The following is a 10185-nucleotide window of genomic DNA, read 5'->3' as shown; positions in this document are numbered from 1 at the left end:
CCCAGATGTGGACACACCCCCTGTGGCTGCCCAGATGTGGACACACCCCCTGTGGCTGCCCAGATGTGGACACACCCCCTGTGGCTGCCCAGATGCAGACACAACCTCCTCACTTCTGCCCAGATGTGGAGTCATGGGTACCCTGTCCCCCCAATGGGTCTCTTGTGTCCCCACCTTCTCTTGACCTCTTCTCACCACAAGGCTTTGCAAGGATGGTGGCTTTCAGTTGCCAGAAACTTTTCCTAAGCATCAGAGCCGGCTTTAGGAGTGGGAGATGAAGGTGTGGCCTCTCTCCCTGACTGAGCGCAGCGTCTCATCTCTTACTGATAAGGGTCCTTCTCGGCTTCTGACCAGGACTGTTTTGAGTTCTCAGTCTCTCCCACAGCCTGTTTGCACAGGACAGGGGGGACACCAGGTCTTGGAGCTCACGCCTTCCAGTGGCCACCTCTGAAGTTGGGAGGCCTCTTGCTGGGAGACACAAGGAGCATCTGCAGCCGGTGTGCTCTTTCCGGAAAGCCCTTTACCCGTGGCTTAGACGTGCCCTGTTTCTCACTGGGAACTGCCTGTCTTTCTGTTCTGAGTGGTGGTTTCCAGGCAGAGCCCCTTCCTGTCTATGCAGCGGGCACTCACTCTGTAGGGACCTCCAGGCCTTGTTCACCCCAAGCCTGGGTGCCCACCCTGCCCCTGCCCAGCAAAGCCCCTTGGTAAATCTCGTGAGATGGTGAATAAACCCCAGCACCAGCTCGGTCCTTGGGCCTCTCACGGCCTGTCTAGCAGCTCCATTTGGACCTGCCCTCGGCCCGGCCAGGCCCACTTCACCAGCCACCTGCCCCAGGCTCCTCTCAGAGGGCTCTGAAGAGCACAGCTGGTTTGAAAGTTAACAGAATTAGTGGTGGGAACTGTGTCCCTCAGGAGGACTTGGGGGCAGGTGTGACAGAGGATCCTGGGGTAGACCTGGACCCTTCTTGCCTTTAGCAGTCGTCCTTTGCATTGAAATTCAAACCCCAAATTGAAATAACGACGCAGCCAACACGCACAGCCTTTGTGCATGAAATCCCTGGCAGGCAGAGAAAAGAGCTGGGGATCTTCTCCCAGGCTCATAACTGGGCCCACCCTCTTTTAGGCAGGAGGAGGTTTTAGCCCTAACACCAGCCCCAGAAGGCCTTGCTGAGGTCTTCGTGGTCAGCTCACTGGCTTGGGGCGGTCTGATTAAACGCCAGGTGAAGGCCATGTGGGCCTCGAGACGAAGGGAGGGAAGAGGCTGTGCACTGAAGACAGCATCGGAGGGACCGAAATGTGTTTGTCCCTTTGTTATTCCAGAACCGGTCAGGTGGACCTGACTTGTTTTGTCTCTTTCTTTAGGGAGAGCCAGATGTTTGAGTTATTTTATATTGTTTTCCTTGAAGTTGGAGTGTTGGAGTTGATTATCTCTAATCACATACTTGCAAGCGAGTGCTCTTTAATAGAGGCCTATTAATATGCTTTCTATTTTTTGCTCTGCTCAGTTTTATAGATTTTCCCAAGTAAGGTTCATTTTTGCCATTTAAGGAAAGGAAACAAAGACAGAGCTTCCTAATTATTCTCAGTAATTATTTTCCGTAATGTCCTTGAATATAGGATATCCTCTTGCATTTTCTGAACAGACCTCACATTCTTCTGCTTTTCTTGTTCCTTTGGAAAACATCATGACACTCCCAGCTGGCCAGCTCAGCCTCCCTGGAAGGGAAGGGACAACTGAAGTTCACCTCGGGACGGTGGAGTCCGCATCACAACTGCACCCAGGTGGCCACAGCGAACGACACCACCCTCCGTGGCTGGGACACCCGGAGCATGAGGTCAGTGAGCCCACCACGCGTGGGCCCCGCTTCCTCTCCTCCCTTAGCGAGCAGAACCGGGATGACGGTGGAGCTGATCGTGAGCCAGATGCATTTGGGGGCGCATGGTTGGTTTGTCTCCATCTCGTTCTTGCAGGAAATCATAAATCTTCATCTTGTTTCTTCACCCCAGATTAAGCGAGCACATCCACTGCCGTGGAACCGGTGCACCTCGGTGGCTGTTGAATGTTCCGTGTTGATATCCCTGCGTTAACAGCAGTTGATGATGAAAACTAGGAATTGGGGCTTTTGTAACACTGAGCGAGATGGGGACCACAGGGTGCCCTTCTCTGATGAGCCGCTGCAGGCTGACAGCTGCAGTCCCCAGGTTAAGTCTCTCCTGGGGTCGTCCTTGACCGTAGCTGTGCCTTCTGGAGACACACCTATATAGGGCAATCATAGTTTGTCATTTAAGTAATTATACCCAACAGCCAGCAGCTCTAATGGAACAAATAAGAGCGAGTTTTCCGTTCCAGTTGTGATTTTGATAGGCAAAGGAGTGATGGTAGCACGTCTGTTGCCGTGGCAACGGAAGCCCACACAAGCTTTTTTAAGATACAGTTTATCCCCTCAGCACACCATAATTTATCACCGAGCTGAAAAGACGGATGTCATGCAGTAACTCGTGTTGATTCCAGGGTGGGGGCACAACTTTAGATTTAGTTCCAAGGCCCCTCTGAAAACTCAGGGGCTAATGAAGAATCAGTCGCCACTTCCTCCCTTGTGCATGTCTGTGCAGAGGGCTCGTTTGGTTTCCTGATCAGAAGCTGGAAACCACAGACTCAGCCCGTGATGAACATCCTGCTGAAATCCATTTCTCCATGTCCTGTGGTCATCATGTCCTTCGTCTGCATGGTTCTTTGAAGGATATGAAGAATTTCAGTATCTGAAGACAAGAAACTCAAAGACTGACGTTACAGACCAAACAAATAAGCAAACAAAAAGATGCCCGTGGCTTTGATGGGCGACATCTGGCAGTGGCCTCATTTTGCCCGTGTTGTGTCTGTGGTGAGGACGTGCCAGCGCAGCCCAGAGGGTCCTGGCGCCTTCTCACTGACTGTCATTTCTCCTTTTGCAGACAGCTTTGGTTTGCATGGAGCCGGGATGCCTTTGGTGCTTTTTTAGGTGGTGTGATGCTTTTGTGTGACAGTTACTGGCAATGGAGCATGCAGTAACCTTTAGTTAATATGTCGTGCCCGTGCGACTGTCCATCCAGTTCCCTGGGAATCTGCCAAGCTTGTAATTTTCTACCTTTGCCTGTTTCCCTTGAAAGATTTAAAGGTTTAGGTATCATATTTTAGGGAAGAAATATTAAGATATTGAAAAGGTGCAGGATATAAAAACCAGAAGATTTAAAAGTGGTTTAGGGCTGGGAGTTCTAATGTGAGAGAAAAAAGATGAAAGGAATTGAGTTCCTCTGCCTTGGAGAGCAGAGAACAATGATGGTCTTCAGATAAGTGAAGCAAATTACAAGGCACAGAAGTTCCCCATTGCTCATCAGCCCCACTGAAGCCTGCGGGTGAGGAAGGTAAACAATGCAGGAGTGATTTCAGTCCCGCCCACGGCAGTGCTGGGGAGGCCGTGCAGGCGGGAGCCGCTGGGCAGCTTCAGGCCATGGGTTCTTTGCTTTCCCAGTTGCAACCTTTTGTTTCAAGCCACTGTCCAGCCTCACCGGATGACCTGTCCTCTGGGATTCATGACATCAGAGGCCATAGGCAGGATATTATGACTTCAGACCCTGCGAGGAGCAGCCAAGGACCATAGGATCCAGGGCAAAGTGAGGTGTGTGAGTGCGGGTGTGCATGTCTGCCCTCTCATGTGTGGATGTGTGCGTGTGTGTGTACATACATATGTGGGTGTGCCCACAGATGCACATGTGAGTGTGAGAACGCATGTGCTGTGAACAGCCGTGTGACTCATTTCAAAGAGTCCCCTTCTCCTGCCCTGGAGCAAGTGGGTTGCACTGGCCACCAGCAGTGTTGGACCTGGAGCTGGTGTGGACAGTGGAAGGGTAAGCCCAGCTGACACGGCCCTTCCGGCTTCCATGGCCTTCCCCACTGCTCCTCCCTTTCTCTCTCTCTCTCTCTCTCTATATATATCTATAGATAGATAGATAGCTGGTCCCTTCCTGCTTCCATGGCCTTCCCCATTGCTCCCCACTTTCTCTCTCTCTTTCTGTATATATATAGATCTGTATATAGATAGATATTTTTGTGTGTGTATACATACATATATATGTGTATATATATATATAAAATTTCCCAACACTATATTCTACCTTCATTCTCTGTCTTTTTCTTTTCCTTCTTCACTACATCCTTCCAGAAATGTGTCGGGCATCCTGTCCAGACGTCTGCCTCAGCGTCCCCGTGGCGGCTGCAGCCCCTCTGGCATGCTCTCATTCTCAAGATACTAAGTCACATTTTTAACGGCTGCAAAGCAAAATCCCTTCCATGGCTCGCCCGGAGGGTCACAGATAAGCTCCTGGAGAGCTGAGCGTGGTGCGACCGCACAGGGTTGCTGGGATGGAGGCGCTGGTGCCAGCCTCCTCCTGCAGGGCAGGAACGCCGAGGAGACGAGAGCACCCTGGGCCGGGGGATTCGACAGGGTCCCGGGAAACCAGTCGTGCCTGCAGCACTCAGTGGCTTTGCATAATCCGTTTGCTATTTTTCTATACTGTTCTTCCTTCTCCCTCAGCCAGATCTATTGCATAGAGAATGCCCACGGACAGCTGGTGCGGGATCTTGACTTCAATCCCAACAAGCAGTACTACTTGGCCAGCTGCGGAGACGACTGTAAGGTGAAGTTCTGGGACACCCGAAACGTCACCGAACCCGTGAAGACCCTGGAGGAGCACTCCCACTGGTAGGGCCGCTCCTGGCTGCTTCAGGAAAGAGGGGATCATGCAATTGATTTTGCTAATTACTTTGCCATTGGGAAAGACACAAACCAGCTTCGTTTGTGCTGCTGTGCATCATTCAATCACCCAGTTTTATTTTTCCTAAAGAAACACTAATTCCAAATCTGAATGTTTGTGATTTATAAACATAGGAAAAGAAGAAAAACATTAAATTCTGTTTTCTCTTGAAACAGTGCTGGTTCAAGTATGTAAAAATAAATGTGCACAGATGTTCACACAGCATTGTTTGTAATGCCGGAAACCTGGAAACCACCCAAATGTCCATCACTAGGGGACTGGTTAAGTAAATTAGGTGACATCCATGCAGCGGAGATGAGGCAGCTGTCAGGAGAATGTGGAGCGTCTCTGTGTGGCTTTGGGAAGATGTCCGAGGTCACTCATTCTCCCTAACATATTATTTGAATGTTTTTAAATGTGCCTAGTACTTTTTGCTAAGTAAAAAGATCAAGTTGTACAGTGGCATGTACAGCATGAATCCATTTTTATGCAAATAAAACGTGTGTGCACACGCAGGGGTGTACACAAGTGTGAGTGACAGAGGTATGCAGAGGAAATGTCTGAAAGAGTAAGAGCCAAAAGCTCCTCAGGAATCCTCCCCCAGTCAAAGAGGGGCATTCCCTGCATCTCTGAATTGTTTGAATTACTTATCTGAAGCTATATTGTTTTTGCAATCAGAAAGTAAAAAGCCTGGATTACTAGTACACAGTTTTGATAAATTCAGTGACTTGCTGGAATTTCCTGTGGTCTGAGTGGCTGGGCCTCCCTGTGCCCCTGGCCATGCTGGGTGCACCTCCTAGTGTCAAGGGCCCAGCACTGTCTGCCACCCGGGCCCTGGAGCTTGTTTTGGCCTCAGCATGACTGGGAGGCAGAAGCTCCCAGGCTCTAGGACCCGTGCCAGAAAGAAAGCTGATCCCAGTAGCCAAAACCAAGGACAGCCCTTGTGCCCCAGGAGGCCGCCATGCCCTAGTCTCAGGACCCACAGTCACTGCCAACTGGGAACATGCCGTGAGGCTTGTTATATTCCAGGATATCGCTGTGAGGCTTGTTTGATATTATAGGATATTGCTAATCCACATGTTGCTTCTGGGGCAGTTTTTTTTTTGTTTTTTTGTTTTCGAATTTTAGAAAGCTTGTCTGAAATATTGAGTGATAAGCCTTCTCCTCCTGCAGTTTTCAGCCAACATTTAGTCTTCCCTGTCTGTCTGTTGGGACTCAAGAGAAACCTACAGCAAACCCACCCTCAGCGGAAGACTGCCTTCTGTCAGGCCCTGGGATTGGGGCTGATTGCCTGGCAGTGTCTAACGTGAGCCCCAGCCTAGTGGGGCCCTCAGAGCCGGTGTGGCGTGTTGTTGGTGTCGCTGCGGGTGACGGGTCATTTCAGTAGCTGCTTTGCCTTCTGCAGGGTGTGGAACGTCCGCTACAACCACTCTCACGACCAGCTGGTCCTCACTGGCAGCAGTGACAGCAGAGTCATCCTTTCCAACATGGTGTCCATCTCGTCGGAGCCCTTCGGCCACTTGGTAGACGACGATGACATCAGTGACCAGGAGGACCACCGTTCCGAAGAGAAGTAAGGGCATGCACTGCAAAGCGGCTCACACCGTACCAGTGCCTCCTTTCCCCACAGCCATCTCCCGAGCCAGGCGGTGTAGACAGAAAGTTTACAGGTGTGCGTCTGGGGGACACTGTCCTTCCCCCCTGCAGCTGTGGGGACCCACAGTTCCAGGGGTGCCGTCATTAGCAGCCCAGATGGGAGGCACTGCAGGTGGGTTGGGGTTAGGTGCGGTTTTAAAATAGATCTCTCTGTGTTTGTGTTTGTATTCTTATTGAATGCAATAAGAATAATAATATTTTAAATCTGTAAGATTTAAAAGACTGTCACTGGTCTTCAAACTTGAGCATGAACAATAATGAGAACGAATATATCCCAATCCTCACAGCACTCCCTGTAAGAGACGCATCCCAATCAGCGTCTTCACTGGCGTGGATTTGAGCGTGTTGGGGTCAGGTTGTTGGCCATCAGCTCATGGGCCTTCCACTGACTGGTCGCAGGGCTGAGACTCCAGGCCAACCTTCCCAGTTCAAACGCAGGTCCTACTTCGCTTCTAGATACTCTACAAAATGTGGTCAACCGTGATGTGTGTTTTCTAGTCATACCCTCATTGTTCTGGATTTTCCCAAAGCTTTTTCTGGTGCACTTTGATTTCCGATCCTAGGTGAGATGGGAGATTGCTAAGGGCACCCTCTTCATGCCCGCATCTGGTCAGCGGTGCAGTGCCAGGGCCCCTGTGTCCTTCAGTGGCCCACCTTCACAAGTGGCAGCTGCTTCCTGGGGGCTGACTGGGTGCGACTCAGATGCAACCGCAGAGATTCATGCCCCAGGTTGCAGAGGAAGGAGGTTCTGGAATAAAACCCTGTGAAGTTGGACAGTTAGAGCCCTGAAATATGGTGGGGTCTGTCACTCTGTTTTGGGATCCTTTGCAGTCTTTTTTGTCTGAATTCTGCCCCTACCCACCTGAACTTGGTCTCAAATTCCTCTGTGAGAAGACCTCTGTCTTCAGACTCTTTTCTGCAGTGGCGATGGCCCCATCTGTTTGTCTCTTGACTTTACTGGCTTTGTTTTGTTTTTGAGACAGGGTCTCACTCCGTCACCCAAGCTGGTGTGCAGTGGCACGATCATGGCTCACTGCAGCCTTGAACTCCTGGGCTCAGGTGATCCTCTTACCTCAGCCTCCCAATTAGCTGGGACAACAGGTGCACGGCACCATGTCTGGCTAATTTTTTATAGAGAGAGTTTTGCCATGTTGCCCAAGCTGGTCTCAAACTCCTGAGCTCAAGCGATCTGCCCACTTCAACCTTCCAAAGTGCTAGGATTACAGGCGTGAGCCAGACTCTGTTGTTTTTCTGTTCGATCCTTAGAAACTCAGTCCGCCGTAGAATAGTATTTAAGCACACGCACGGTGGAGTGTGCCCAGTGGTCTCCTGGTGCCTTTGGGCCTGGCTTCCTTTACCATCCTCTCTGCCAGTGGCCCGGGGAGTCTGCACTTGCTCACCGTGTCTGTCCCTGTTAGGGAAGGAGCCCGATGGGCCCGTTGGTCAGAAGACTGCTGGAGTTGTCCTCCGGGCGGCAGTGTCATGGGAGCAAGGCAGGAAGGAAGGAGGTGATCAGGGCTACACAGACGTCTTAGGACACCCCTCAGTCCTGATGTCCTGCTGCACTCAGGAAACCATTATTCCCCCTGAGGGTTTGTACCTGGCATTTGTCACACAACAGCAGTTGGCCACTGGCAGGTCCACTTTGTGGGAAGCCAACTTCCCAGAGACCGTGCGAGTTCTGGAGGGTCCGTCCGTGTTACTGGGGGGGGGCGAAGCATTTTCCTACAAAGAAATGCAAAAGCAGTTCGAATGCGGTACACAAATTAAGTGGGAATTTTTTTGTGAAATGGGAAGGAAAGTGCCAGAGAAGCCTGTGTCCGCCGGAAAGTGGCCACCGTGAGCCAGGCAGGGCCCCTCCCCACGCGCACGCCGTATGCTGAGGAAGTGGTGGCTCTTGTGTGAGGATCCCCTGGCCAGGGCTCCCAGTGAGGGTAACTCAGTCAAGGGAGGCGAGGTGGGAAAACTTCCTGGGTGAGGCCAGGCAGGTCACACCCCTGCTGTTCCCACTGGGCTAGGGTCATCTTCCTCTTGGTGTTATGGGGGGAGATCCTTAGTCCAGCCCCACTCCCATCCTAGCACGGCCCCTCCGGCCCCAGCCTCTGAGTCCTGCACAGCCAGGAGCTGGACCAGCTGCTTCCCAGGGTCCTTTCTGCTCAAGCAACAGGGGTTTTTACATCCTGTGTTATCCAGACACGGTGACTGCTTCCCCCAATCTTTCCCCTGAGCAAAGGAAGCCCTAGGAAGACCTCCGACAGAATATCACCCCAGGCACCCGTGGGCCAAGGACAGAAGCAACCAAGATACCACGTGCCAATGTCGCCGATTTCCATAAACCTTTTGAGAAACGCCTGCTCCTCACGGCGACAGTGAGGGTTTCTGGCTTCTGCAGGGACCACCCCACTGTCCTTAGCGTGGGCTCCTCTAATTCTTCCCATCCCACAGCGGAGAAAGCTGAGGCCCCGGGACCTCTCGTGTCTCCTGATGGCAGTGCTCGCGTCCTCCCTGCGCCTCTCCTGGCTGGCCCACCGGAGCTGCCGAGCTCACGGCCGTCTCTGTTGCATTGCAGGAGCAAGGAGCCCCTGCAGGACAACGTCATCGCCACCTACGAGGAGCACGAGGACAGCGTCTACGCTGTGGACTGGTCCTCGGCCGACCCGTGGCTGTTTGCCTCCCTGAGCTATGACGGGAGGCTCGTGATCAACAGGGTGCCCAGGGCCCTGAAGTACCACATCCTGCTGTGACTCCCGGGCCTGAGTTATCCAGGTTCCATTGGGGGTTATGCTCTTGGCAGGTTCTCAAACAGTCACAGCTCTTTGGCGGTGACTCATTTTCCAGGTGCTCCCTCTCTGGGAGAGCCGCTGTCCCCTTCCTCTAGCAGCAGCGTTTATGAATGGGGTGAATGGAGCTGTTGTGGACGGCACAGCTGACGCCCGAACCCAGCCCCTGTCGGCAGAGACGGAGCCCCACATTGTTATGTGAATAACAACGTTTTCTGTTTTAAGGGTGTTAGGAGTTTCACTTTTTAAAAAAATGTTCCTGCAATAGTAGCTCTTCTTTCTCTTCAGAGTAAACAGTGAAATAAAATAAATCCACGCTGCACAGATGCTCGGCTCATTCTTTCAGGAGCTCTGCCCTGTGACTGCATCTCCTGGGTCTTTGTCCATTTTCTCTTTCCTGACCCAGGAAAAATGCAGATGGACAGACGTGTGCTCTTCACGCCGCCCTAGGATGGAACTCCCGGGGGCCATGGAACTCCCGCTGGCTGCGGCAGTGGTGGGCGCCCGGCTCGCGCCCTGGGCTGAACTGGTGTGATGCATTTTCACTGCTGTAGACACAGGCTCTGCCCGTCCTGGGCCTCTCCTGGTCTCTGCAGCCTGTCCTGTGCTCTGTCCTGCCCACCTTGGCTGGTGGCCTTGGAGGTGCCGTCCTCCCTCACCGGGGAGCTTGGCGTTGGGCTCCCACGTCTCAGTTGTCGGGGACCCCACGCTCACAGGCCCCTACACTCATCAGTGCCTCTCCTTAGGAATCCTCAAACACTGTCCGTGCAGCCTCGGTTCGTGGTTCCCTTGGCTGTGCGGGGTCTGTCCTGTGCATCTGGTGTTCCCACGGGAGAAGCCACCCGGGCCCTGGACTCTGGGCTCGACTCCCGTAAGCCTCCACCTGGCCAGGTGTCCCTGCAGGGCCACTTCTGTGCTCTGCTGCCCCAGTCACCTCATCCGTAATGATGGGGAAGGA

The 10185-nt window shown here is 52.4% G+C and overlaps 1 protein-coding gene across 1 annotated transcript in view; it reads left to right on the top strand.

Annotated features, from left to right (window-relative positions):
- The window catches only part of TSSC1 (tumor suppressing subtransferable candidate 1), a 188325-nt gene extending 178776 nt beyond the window's left edge, over positions 1-9549 (top strand). Inside the window, exons 5-8 of the mRNA XM_011992673.1 lie at positions 1699-1835; positions 4572-4739; positions 6197-6364; positions 9017-9549. Of these exons, the coding sequence (XP_011848063.1) occupies positions 1699-1835; positions 4572-4739; positions 6197-6364; positions 9017-9191 (648 nt within the window). The 3' untranslated portion in view covers positions 9192-9549. The remainder of the gene's footprint in view (positions 1-1698; positions 1836-4571; positions 4740-6196; positions 6365-9016) is intronic.
- The last annotated feature ends 636 nt before the right edge of the window (positions 9550-10185 follow it).

Source organism: Mandrillus leucophaeus, unplaced genomic scaffold (assembly GCF_000951045.1).
Source record: "Mandrillus leucophaeus isolate KB7577 unplaced genomic scaffold, Mleu.le_1.0 Scaffold416, whole genome shotgun sequence".
Lineage (NCBI taxonomy): Eukaryota > Metazoa > Chordata > Mammalia > Primates > Cercopithecidae > Mandrillus > Mandrillus leucophaeus.
The sequence above is the reverse complement of the archived record's forward strand: the minus strand, read 5'-3'. Positions and strand labels throughout refer to the sequence as shown.